This window comes from Neodiprion lecontei, chromosome 1, assembly GCF_021901455.1.
Source record: "Neodiprion lecontei isolate iyNeoLeco1 chromosome 1, iyNeoLeco1.1, whole genome shotgun sequence".
Classification (NCBI taxonomy): Eukaryota; Metazoa; Arthropoda; class Insecta; order Hymenoptera; family Diprionidae; genus Neodiprion; species Neodiprion lecontei.
Genome location: NC_060260.1, coordinates 20518952 through 20531549, shown reverse-complemented (window position 1 = coordinate 20531549; position 12598 = coordinate 20518952). Strand labels below are relative to the sequence as shown.

The 12598-nt window shown below is 36.0% G+C and overlaps 2 protein-coding genes across 2 annotated transcripts in view; one reads left to right on the top strand and one right to left on the bottom strand.

Annotated features, from left to right (window-relative positions):
* Positions 1-5543, top strand: part of LOC107224483 — a 33206-nt gene extending 27663 nt beyond the window's left edge. Inside the window, exon 5 of the mRNA XM_046746630.1 lies at positions 5187-5543. Coding sequence (XP_046602586.1) covers positions 5187-5543 — 357 coding nt within the window. The remainder of the gene's footprint in view (positions 1-5186) is intronic.
* Positions 5544-5545: 2 nt separating this feature from the next.
* Positions 5546-12598, bottom strand: part of LOC107224482 (vacuolar protein sorting-associated protein 8 homolog) — a 165528-nt gene continuing 158475 nt past the window's right edge. Inside the window, exon 15 of the mRNA XM_046732629.1 lies at positions 5546-7585. Within this exon, the coding sequence (XP_046588585.1) occupies positions 7484-7585 (102 nt within the window). The 3' untranslated portion in view covers positions 5546-7483. The remainder of the gene's footprint in view (positions 7586-12598) is intronic.

The window sequence follows — 12598 nt, the reverse complement described above, 5'->3', positions numbered from 1 at the left end:
TCCCACGGAGAAAAATAATCGTAAATAAAATTTAAGGTACGTATGTATAATTCATATAGCCATCAAGAATTATCTATACTCAATGCATTCCATTCATTATTATATTAAAATGAAGCTGTATGCGTACATGTACAATGTACATACACTATATGAAAATATATAAAATATTCAGATTCGACAATTTTCAGATAATTTCCAAGAACTTTCATACAAAAAATCACCGAGAAATTGAAAGAGGGTCAATGTTTTTGATTCACCGAGTTGACGTAGGAATCCTCATATATAGTGTAGTTTATGATTCATAATTTTAACCCTGAAAAAACTAAGTAGTATTCTTTTGGAGCGTTGCATAATGGCATGCAGGGTAAGTAAAATACAATATCAATAGTAATCCTTATACTATATGATGCGATGGCTTAATTTCAGCGAGGTGCTTGAAAGTTGAATTCAAATTGAATCATTGGTTTTGCTATAAATAATACATCGATAGATCATTTCAGATGTTATTGAGAATAATAAAACTTCAACGAATATCATAATTACCTTGGAAATTTCACGGGTTATGTTACCCTGCAATGGAATCAAGGGTTCACCACCAATTTTTTACATATTATGTTTCCACGATGACACCCAAATTTTAGAGTTTACCCTCAAGAAGAGTTAGGTGTATCCCTTGGGATTGCAGGAGATAATCCCCGTAATGTTGATAGTTCACCCTCACATTTGCCATCAGTTAAATTTTGGGAATATGAATTACCTTCATCGTTGAAGATGTACCTTCAACGTCGAGGGTTCACCTTCATGTCTTGGGGATTGAACCCTCAATTGTTAGGAATTAACCTTTATAGTTAAGGGTTTACCTTCAACTCTTGGGGATGAACCTTCAATTGTTGGAGATAAACCCTTCATCAATGATGGTTTATCCTCAACTTTCAGAGTAAACCCCTAAATTTTGAGGCTTACCCCCAAAAATTGAGGGTCTTTTTCCGTGAGGGAAGGACGGAGCTGAAGCAAGGAAGGAACGATTAAATTCCGATACAGGGTAGTATATGCTGTGATTGTTAAGTACCGCATAATTGATAGTAAGTAATTGCACAGAATGTAGTTTTATCTGAATGTTCGATTTTCAGCCGACACGTTTCACACACGCTCTCGTTCACAACGGTACTTGACTCACAAGGAAGGTATACGTGGTCGATCTCTTGGATTAGATTTTTTTTGAAAATGTTATAGTAAACTAAAAAAATTTTGAGGCGGTTAATGCACCCTTCAATGGTGTGACCCCTGTTTTTTCTTTACATTCTCAACAATTTTTTTGTGGGAAAAATAAGAGATATTCGAAAATTTTTTTTCCGTTTTTTCCTTGTTTCTTAATTCTTTAAAAAACATTTTTTCCACATTTTTCACGCCGCATGGTGGTGCTGGGGAAGCTCCCGCGTCAGGTGCTGTTGTCTCCGCAGTGGTTCGCGGCACGCAGAAAAACTCTCTTCAACGTCGACTTAAAAAAAAATACGCAGTGTTTTCGTTAATAATATGATATTTTGAAGTGTAGTACGTAGGGATTTGGAAAAAAATTTATTTTTAAAAAATAGGCACGCTTTTGAAATTTTTGAGATTATTGAGCAAAATTTCTCGTCGGAAATAGGCTATAACATTTATTATTCTTGAGATATCGAAAAATCATATGTAGTACATTAGATAATCTATTTTCATTGATACAGTAAAAATTTGAAGTCGATCGGATAAAAATTGCTCGAGTTTTGCTGCGGGCCGCTCTCAAGAAAGTGGTTTCGAGAAAAACGCGTTCAAAGTTTTAGGTTTGTTAATTTGTCCCACTCCGGAGGCAAAAAAATCGTTGATATTGCAATTGATATCGCGGTATTAGTGTTCAATGATGGCCTGAGAAGCCTCATGAAAGTTTTGGAGACGTTGGGGATAATCATCGGCCCAAATTGTTTCAATTTTTGCGTTGAGACCGACGCAGCGCGGAGCGCTGCTCCGCTCCACAAAATATTCAACATCTACGAAAATCATTATTTTTTCGACCTGGGTCCAACGGCATCTTAATCTTAAAAGTATTTTAGATTTTTTTAAATGGTTTTTTAAAAAAATCGATTTTTTGAAACCGTCACAGTGGTGCTGTCCCTTAAGCGAGTTATTTTCTGCCTGACTGAAAATGAGATCTGCTGATCGTGGCTCGTAGGCCATCCGCCTCCCAGTTCCCCTCTTTCGGGGATACGTGGACCCGAATATATTATACATTCGCGCTTTCGCGGTACAACTGTTAGTTCCGCGGATCTGTTACATAATATGATGACAATTCGCGACGGTCTCCATTCCACCTTGTTTCTACTAAAAATCGATCTGAGCGAAGCGTTCGATCAGTTATCGATGGAAGAAAGCTCAGAAGCGTTCACCGCCTTTATTCTCAAGGAGAAAGGGTTGTTTCAATACGAAAGATTGCCTTTTGGACTGAGCGGTGATCCAGGAACTTTTTAATATCTGATGGATCGATTGAAAGAGCGCGTGCGAAGAAAACTAATATTGAGAACGCGCGAAGATCTAAGGCTGGATTTTCACGTGCAGTAAACAGCTGGATGCAGCATGCTCTGATTGGTCAGTTCACGAAAATCACTATTTCGTGACACTTAAAGCTTGGTGATTTTGGTGAATTGACCAATCAGAGCATGTTGCATCCAGCTGTTTGCTGCACGTGAAAAACCAGCCTAATTGACAACGTATTCGCGTACTTAGACGATTGGATAATCGCTTCAACAACATTCGCAGATTATGTTCTGCTATTAAGAATTTTCATTGACGTTCTTATCGACGCGGAATTGGTAATAAATCTCAAGAAGAGTAAAATCGCTGTCAATAAAGTAAAGTTTTCAGGTTTCATCGTAGACACTGACGGGCTACGACCCGATCTGGAAAAGATCAAACCTATTTGCGCGATAAAAAGACCGTCAAAACCGCCGTGAATTGAAAAGATTTAACGGAATGGTAAATTGGTACCATCGGCATATTAAAGATATTGCCCATCTGCAAAGTGCATTAAATAAACTCACGCGCGTGAATGTACTGTGGAATTGGGGAGAAGCTAAAGATTGCATTTCTCAAAATAAAGTAAGCGCTCTCAAACATGCCAACACTTTCAGCACTGAATCCTTCACTTCCGTACATTTTATACACGGACGCGTCAGAACTGTTTCGGTGCAATTCTTGTTCAACAAGGTTGAAAGAAAATTTAATTTATTGTTTGAGCTGAGCGCTCAAAGGGGTCAAAACCCACCACGCACCGATAGATAATTATTTAAATAAAAAGAAAATTTTATGTAGCACGTTTTCAAAACGGGCTACGAAAGAATAAAATAATGGTATAAAATGGAAAACGTGGGGCACATGCAATAGTCACGTTTTTCGGTTGATAAACATTATTTTATACTTTTTAGTCCGTTTTAAAAGCGTGGTAAATTGCAAAAAAACAATTATTAAAATAGTTTTTAAACTTGAACTGGAAATGAATAAAAAATCATAAGAAATCCTTGTTTTCAGATAGAAAATTCTCTGTCTTAATTCTAGCCGAGTCAGTGGAACGGTTTGTCAGAAATCGTAGATATAAAAATGCGTAAACCCATAACTACATACGCACATGCATGCATCCATTTTTAAAGATATTAGCAAATATTTTTTCGTGTGACCAGACATCCTTTATCAGTGGTCTTGAAACTTTTTCTCACAAGGGGACCTTACAGGTTGTCACTCACGGATTTTGATGGGTCTCAGATATGTTGTAGAGGGACCTACCCTGAGTTCCTGAATACAGGGATTTTTTTCAATGGCTCATAGTTTTTAAGAAAAATCATTCGGAAATTTAACTCGTACCTATTATACCGGTAAAGTAATATAGTTTCCGAGCAAGCGGGCGCAGCCCAGTGGGCGAGGTTCACGGCTTCGACTCTGGCGGTCCCGGGTTCCCATCAAAATCCGTGAGTGACAACCTGTAAGGTCCCCTTGTCAGTCCGACGTTTTTCACGATCACAAATGTATAAAGCACTCCGTTTACAAACGGTCGCGCCTACAAACCTATTCAAATTATTCAATTTCCATCTGCGAATTAAAAAAAAATGTCCGCGTTTCATTCTTATGAAAACGAAATATGTACAGTTTTGAGACAGCTGAACCAGCATTCAGCCTGGTATGGCAGCAGAAATCCGGAAATGTTATCTAATCAATTTTATAACAATCGCGTATCAGTCGAATAAAAAAAAAAATGCACCGTCTAAACGCGCAAATACGCGCAGTTAATTTTTTTCTGACGTATCATAGAGGAATAGGAATTCAGTATCCAATAAGATTCAGAGTAAGAACTGGTGAAAATCAAAAGTTCCATTCTATAGTAATTTAAAGTTGAATTTTTTTCATACGAAAAACGTCTGTCTTTAACAGTTTATAACTCAGCCAAAAATCAATGTATTCAAGTGTTTAAAAAACGAAAATGAAGGTCAAAATTTACCCAATTGTTTACAAAAAAAATTTGGGAAATAAACGGGAGAAAGTAACCTTTTTCACTTTTTATATGAAATAAAAACTGAACGTGTTATCGAGAAATCTTAGATTAAGAAAAGCAAAAGGTAGCCGACTGTAACACGAAGAAGCACGTTTTTTTTTCGATTTGACACTATATATTTTTGACTCGTCAGAATATACATGATTGCTGGTACAAAGGAAAAAAATTGGTTTACAATTTTTTGTTTCCTATTATGCGCCCGTTTTGGGCGATTTTCGACCAGTGTGTGGTCTCTTGTTAGATCCCCCAAAATGCTTGCTATGAATTTCAGGATCCACACTCGACTGGTTCGGATTGCAGAAATTAATTCGTTGGATTCAGTAGAATTTTTCGTACCGAGAGTACCGCGCTATTTTCTCTAACTTTCACCAATATTTTCGTAGACGTCTCAGATCCCCTAGAACAGTTGCTACACGTTTTGGGATTCACGCTAGAATGGGAGGGACGTGGCTAACAATTTGCCCGAATAAAATACGAGGGGTCAAATTTTTTTCACTCTTGGGGTTATGCTTTTAATTAATTTTTTTTTTGTTTTTAATATTGTTAAAAATCGTTCTCAAAGTTCGTTTGACAAACGTTCTGAAGTTTAACTAACTCATTTTGTATGTTGAATTAGGTGCAGCAGTATCTGTCGATTTGTAAAATGACTCCGTACCTTCTGGAGCTAGATTCAGCCGTTGACGCGTATGCCAAGACGAACGAGTTGCTGCCCCCGACAGTGAAGAATTCTTCCTGCTTGACTATTTTTCCCATTCTTACACGTTTGTTGACAGAAGAACTGCTGGGTAAAGAGCCAGTAAATCCATATCACGTGTTAGCATCAAATGCCCCGAGGAAGCCCGTATTTATAACTAAGAATACAATTAAGAGAAAAATGGATATTCCAGCCTTGTCAGCTAACACGAAGATACCTAAGAACTCATATTTATCAAATTTTCAGCAAAACAGTTTATTTGCGGGTTCATCAATTTAATGCAAAGACAACCATTTAGTGACAATTCGAAAGTAAGAAGTAAGTGTGAATAGTTCAGCACTGTCTTGTCGCGTATGATTTTTCACGAATTACTGAAGAATGAGTAACTTTTTTTCGCACTGTTAATATACACAATCCGTGTTCTCGTACGTCTTTCGGATATTGTAAAGTTTGAAGTAAAGTTAGTCTCATTGGAAGAAAAAATATTTTCGAGATGAATAACTCGCTAAGAACAATCAGTATTTTCTACACATGTGCTGCAGTATACATACCTATGTATATTAATTCTTCGTCTCATTTGCGTGCAGCTTGAATATGAAAGACAATACTAAACGCAGATAATCACTGCTTTATACCTACAACTAATTCCCTACCTAAAATTGTGTACAGGGTTATAATACAAAAATACTTTGTAGCAATAACTGTGTTAACATTGGTTACTTAATTAATCTGTTCTTTTGTTAATCCATGCCTCCTTTGATGCAGCATTTTTTGTTTCCCAATAATTGATTTGCACATACTCCTTGTAATAGTAATTAATATTCTTGAGAATGTATGGAAAAAAGTGTGACGAAATTGACATAAGAAATCCCTGCATAACATGTATCAATTAAATGAAAATATATCAGTACAATTTCATATATGTAATAGATTTATTTGACTGATGACAATTTGATATAGCCAATAATTCTTATCCTAAGAAATGATGTGATGATATCTAATTATATCACACACAAAGTATATGTAAGTATTGCAATAATTTACACTATACATAAATACACAATGACTGGTTACAAGATTTGTTTTCCCTTAGAAATTAAATAATTTTCAATAGTAAATTATTTTGTGTATACGACCATTGAAATATTTCACTATCTGTTTTATAGAGAAGGTATCGTTTTTACAAGTTCGTTTCTACAAGTACCGATGTCTACAAATTCGTTTTAACAAGTGACGTTCCTACAAGTTTATTTCTCATACATTCAATTGTCAATTCCGAACATTTTGATTTGATTTAATTTAAATTACTTGACCACCACTTGTAGAAACGAACTTATAGAAGCGGTCTTCTCCTGTTTTATTTTTACGAGTGGATGATAATAACTAAGAATAACGTGATTAAGGAATAAAGTAAGAAATCAGCGTCAATTCTGGTTAGTACCTACGGTATGTTCGAATGAATCTCTGCACTTAATGCTATATCTAGCATATAGATAACCTATCTGTGTTAGGAGGGGTGTCCCATTTATGACCGCTAAAATGAGAGGTTTTTTGTAATATAAAAAAATTAAACTGCAATTTATTGCTTCAAAATTTCCAGCGTGTAGTTATAGTCCAATTGATTTAGCATAATGGCCATTTGAGTTTTGCAAGTGAACGTTTTCGTAAAAAATTTTTTTATACATGCTGGTTCATTGAACGGTAACTACGTAAGTACGAATTAAAATCCTGTTTGGTTCTTTGCGGACTACCAGAAGTGAAAAGATCCTGTATGACGAGGTGGGACAGCAGGCGAAATTTTTTATAAAAATGATTGGCTGCTTTTTTTTAACCCCTTATATATCAATAATGTATGCTGAAAATTTAGAAATAATTGATCGCGTGGTTTCATTTTTTTTCTGAATAGAAAAAAAACTCATTTCAGCGGACAAAAATGGGACACCCCCCTTAAAATGTAGAACGTTTTTCCATGTAAGTTTGTATAAAACTTTGATGGCTATGTTTGTAAGGTATTCAATAAATTCTCAATGATAATTAACGAATTCATTTTTTTAAATTATTTACTCCATTTTAGTTATGCAAAAAATTACCTCTATTCTAAATTACCATTTTGGTGACATCTACGTTAATGTAACCTCAACTACAGGATGCTGGTGAATTTTTCAACTCAGGAGTTCATATTTATTTATTTTGTGTATGTGTAAAATTGAGAGACTATATTAAAATATTCCCTCAAAGTCTGGAAGAAGAATTTGTGGAGCTAGCCGTAGTCTGAGATCTCTGTCCGTTGTAAGGCTTGGTGGCTGATTCTTCCGTTTTTCCTGCAAAAATCAATTATTTATTATTACAACAGGTTAGTACAACGGTAAATGTAAAACAATTGAATTAAACAATATATTATACGTGAAATTCCGCATACATCACATGCATAACAATCATCTACATTGCTTGATTTTTTTGGTTGTCAAATTAATGAGCTGGCAGCATTTACGATATACCCAGACTAATAAGTGAGGAAAGAAAATGAATAAAAGATTAAACCGTATCAGAACAGATTTATTATGATTTCTACCAATCCGAAATTCTGAAGAAAACATCGTACACGATGCGAAAATCATCTGCATTGATTGGTATTTGTGTCTGCCAATTCGGGTTCTCCTAATTTTGTTACGTTTGAATTGCTAGGGAATTTTAATTCAATCCGATCTGGAATACACGCTTTCGTTTCCATCCATTTTTGTTCCATTCTTTGGTATTAATTTAAATTTACGTTGAATGAAGTTTATATACAGACATATCGATCAATGCAATTTCTAGAAATCGCTTTCTATTTCAATATTGCGACGAACTTAATTCGTGTGTATCCATGAATGCGGATAGCATTTTTATTGCTTTCTGTTGATTTTTTCAATAACGTAACGCGATTCATATTTTAGCCAGTGTAAAATGTATATTACTTCCTCACATGCTTTACATTTGAATAAATGTCATAACGTTTTAACTATTATTCAATTGTCAATTTGGCGCATGAACCCTTATCAGTTGCAACAAGCCTCAACTATGCTAACTTTAAGACGAAATCGAACCTCGAAATTAGTCTTTTCGCGCTCAGCAGGAAAAATTTTACGCGCTATGCAACTCCGATGAAGACTCAATTCAAAATGAACAGTGCTCGGTACTGCGATTCATGGTCTCGCTGACGCGATGACGGTCTCACATAGAGGTCTGCAAACGAAGGTGGTGGGTGTAGGCACGATTGTTGTCCGATTATTCATTCCGATTTACGCTGCAAAGATCGCTGAGCACGATTAATGTTGTTTGTCTGTTATTCTTTCTAATACTCCTATATTGCTAGTTCAGCATCTGTTCAATAAGTGGGAGCGGCGCCAAGAAAGAGAGACAGAAAACGATAATATATATGCATAATAGGTGATTTTTACCGTTTTGCGCAGTCGCGGCGGTTTATTCAAGTAGTTCCCCACGGCATCTGTTGTATATGAGGAGCAGAGTATTTAAATCAATATTTATTTGGAGATTGATTATGAACTTGTAAAGAAGGTGACAAAGACATGTCAACAATGTATAAATAATAAAATGATGCCCGTAAACACGAGAGATAAAAGATCGCATTATTACTTTATATAACAAAAACAGAAAGGTGTAAACACGACATATGAGTGCGAAAGAGATAGTGAAAATTTTAATACAGATAATTCTTGGTAATCGTTAATATTCACGACAAAAGCAAAAAATTAAGTCCTGCAGGATTAATTGACGCTCGTCCTAATGTTTAGCTTTCGTCAAAATTGTTAACCATCTCCAAGTATGAATTGTCCGCTGACGTGTGAGGTTATGTTGACTTTTCATTATACTTTAAACCGTTTTCGCAACATCACTACTATATTTTGGTTTGAATTGGTGTAAATTATTGAACATTTAACGAGATAAAAAAAATTCATGCTAATCGTCTCGCTGTCGCAGGCCTTGTGCGTGGTTGTGTTTTGAAACTTCTCAAAAACATATAGAATCCCGCACACTAACTACAAGTGGTCTTCAATAATTTGATGTGTAATATTCTCTAAGCAACGACGTTCAACACACTGATAAATTGTATATAGTCTCTTCTGTCAAAAACTATGATCAAATGAACGCATTCACATAAAAACAGAATAAATGTTCCGTAATTTTTTTTATTTTCCCAAAATAATTTGTACAGATTGAATGCAAATAAGTACAGCTGTATATACTACTGATGATGAAATAAAATTAATTTTGTAAACTTATTTCGAACGTAAATATTTTTGTCTGACAATCTTTTAGCTTCATGAAATAGTTTTACATTGATATATAATTCTTTTATATATTTACACAGTTGAGTTTGATGATTGTCCGATAAGTTCTGACATAATACATGTTCATCCATGATATCCTTAGAGAACATTATACTTATTTGGCTGAAAGTTTTATTCATTAAAAAGCCCTTCATAGTCCTTTGTGATAACTGGTTTGAATATTGCCGGATTACTGTTTCGCATGTTCGGCAAATCGTACAAACGTCTGTTGCAGGCGTCCAATAAGGTCCTTTATTTTTAATCGCTGATAATAATGACATTTTTTCACCCACTAATTGATCTCTGCATATCCTGCAATCAACTATGCTATACATTCTATGAGATATATATCCTGCAATGTACTGAACGACATTGTCGATGTATGGCGATAATCCCAGGTCACCCAAATTTTTCTAAGTCCTCAAATCGATAGTGATGCCGCAGGGCTTCTAAACCATCCAAATTTTTCCAAGTTCTCAAATCGATAGTGATGCCGCAGGGCTTCTAGATCATCCAAATTTTTCAAAGTTCTCAAATCGTTAGTGATGCCGCGGGGCTTTTAGATCACCCAAATTTTTCCAAGACCTCAAATCGATAGTGATGCCGCAGGGTTTCTAGATCATCCAAATTTTTCCAAGTCCTCAAATCGATAGTGATGCCGCGGGGCTTCTAGATCATCGAAAGTTTTCCAAGTCCTTAAATCGATAGTGATGCCACGGGGCTTCTAGATCACCCAAATTTTCTGTAATTCATTAACATCATCCGCCTATCGGGATTTTTTCGAAAACTGAACAGAATCGTTGATTATTACTTGCCAAGTACATTTATTAAATATATTTATATGATGCTTACCGATGAAACGAGATGTTTTCATACTTCAAGTCGCTTGTTTGGCACGAATAACAGGCTCTCACTATATTTTTTAGATATTATTTATTCATTTATTTATACGCCAAGCACGTAAAACCACGGAATAACTTCCACTCATAACCGTGAAGACGCGAGTAAATGTATCGGGTGAAGAGTGATGCAGACGCATGCGCATCTGTGTCAGAGTAATCTAATTGTGCAAGGGAGAGAGTGATATACGTCTACACCGTAATGTTGGCGCCGCCTCGAGAGCCCTACTAGCAATATGGGATGGCCAGCCTGCGAGAAACAGACGAAGAACTTGAGTAGTGCCTAGTCGGCGGTGACCGAGTGCGAACTTTTAAAATATTTTCTCGGTATATGTTTCTACCACGCTCTTAGCTTAGACGTTGTGTTAGCGCCGGTCACACTGACAATGAGGGATAAGAAGTGGATATACTGTTATAACCGCGACGCTTAGTATCAGCTGGAAGTATTAAAACCTGAAATAGAAGCGTGCTTAGCACAACACCTGACATTCCCGTTCGTTGTAAGATCTGTATATCAGATCGTGGTTTCGCTCGAGTGTTGGCGGTAGCGCAAACGCTACTACTAATATCGATTATCTATCCATTTGCGGAGCTTGACGCATGCCAACATCTGTCAGCGATGACTTAACATCGCTGGCATTGTAGAACACTCACAAGGAAACCGCCTGAGGTGTCCCCCCCCCCCCCCCCCGAACTCGATAATTTGCGGACATGTTAAATCTAAGCCACACGTATTTTTTTATCGGAGAAAAAACGGTTCAAAGGGGTGAAATCAGCCCCCAAAGTTGGATATCTTCAGTGGTTGTTTCATAGTTTCACATACTTCCAGTTGAGATATTTGAATGAAACCAATTGGAGAATAATTCCTATGACGAACAATGAAAAATACATTTTGGCCGGTTACGACGGGGTTGAATAGTCGAAAATTATAAGGGTTAAAAGTTCAAAAATTTTGATAAATAAAAAACTATTGTTCAGATTTTAATGAAATTAATTGCATTTGAAACAGCAGACACAAGTATGGGATACGTGTTTTTGTATTTTTTGAAATAACATCATTTAGGGGGTGAACTATCCTTATACACGTGCGGCAGAATTCTCATTACAATCGCACTGTTTTGCTTCAATTCGTTTCATTTAACATTACAAAGCTCTTTTTAAGCAACAATTTAGGGGCTTCTTCGTTTCAATAAATTTCGGTAGCTTTTATAACAAAAACCACTCTCACAAATTGCCGAACGGTTTCTGGCATAGTTTCTTTTACGCATCGTGACATCTTCCGGAGCCCTGTATTTCAGTAGTTTGTGAGGTTACTGGAATCCATTGCGAGCTTACAATTTTGGAATCAACATGGCTAATGCTGTAAACATTTAGGATTTTGGTTATTATTTTTTCTCAAAACATTGAAAGAAATCGGAAAGTTAACATGGAATGGCTTGTACGAGTATACCATTAAAGAAATGAAAGTTATCTTGTGAAGCAGAAGCACCAAAATAATTACATTTTGTTTCGACGAAGTTGTAATTTTATCTGCCTGTTGCGATGTATCATGCGAGACATGATATAAATGAATCAGTTTTTCTGGTTGACTAGCGCGTAAAAAACATTAGAGGTCAAAAAATTAAAATAGCTTGTCCCCACCGCTCTCGCGACTGTTTAAATTCGTACTGGAGGTTCGGGCGGCAAGTTCAATAACTGCAGTCATTGTATGCTGCAAGCTTTCAGTTCATATTCTTAAATCGGCAGTGGTGTGTTTGCATAAGTTGCTTGTGGCTTATATGTCTCTCTATCTAATAAAAAATATCTAATAAAAAAGTTTCAAACAAATGAACAGCTAGAAAAAGATTATAATAACAATAGTAAAAAAAGACTATAATAACAATAGTATAAAAAATATTATAATAACAATAGTATACGCATGAAGTTGGCGGTGGGGTGAGATCCCGAAAACAAAAAGCATCTAGCAAACCCTTTGACAGCTGTCATCGGCTGTTTATGACAGTCTTTGACAAATATCTTTACAGGTATCTGTTTCTGACGCGCAAAAAATGAACATGCAAACGAAAATTATCAAAATGATTCCCGACGGGAATTGTCTTTTTCG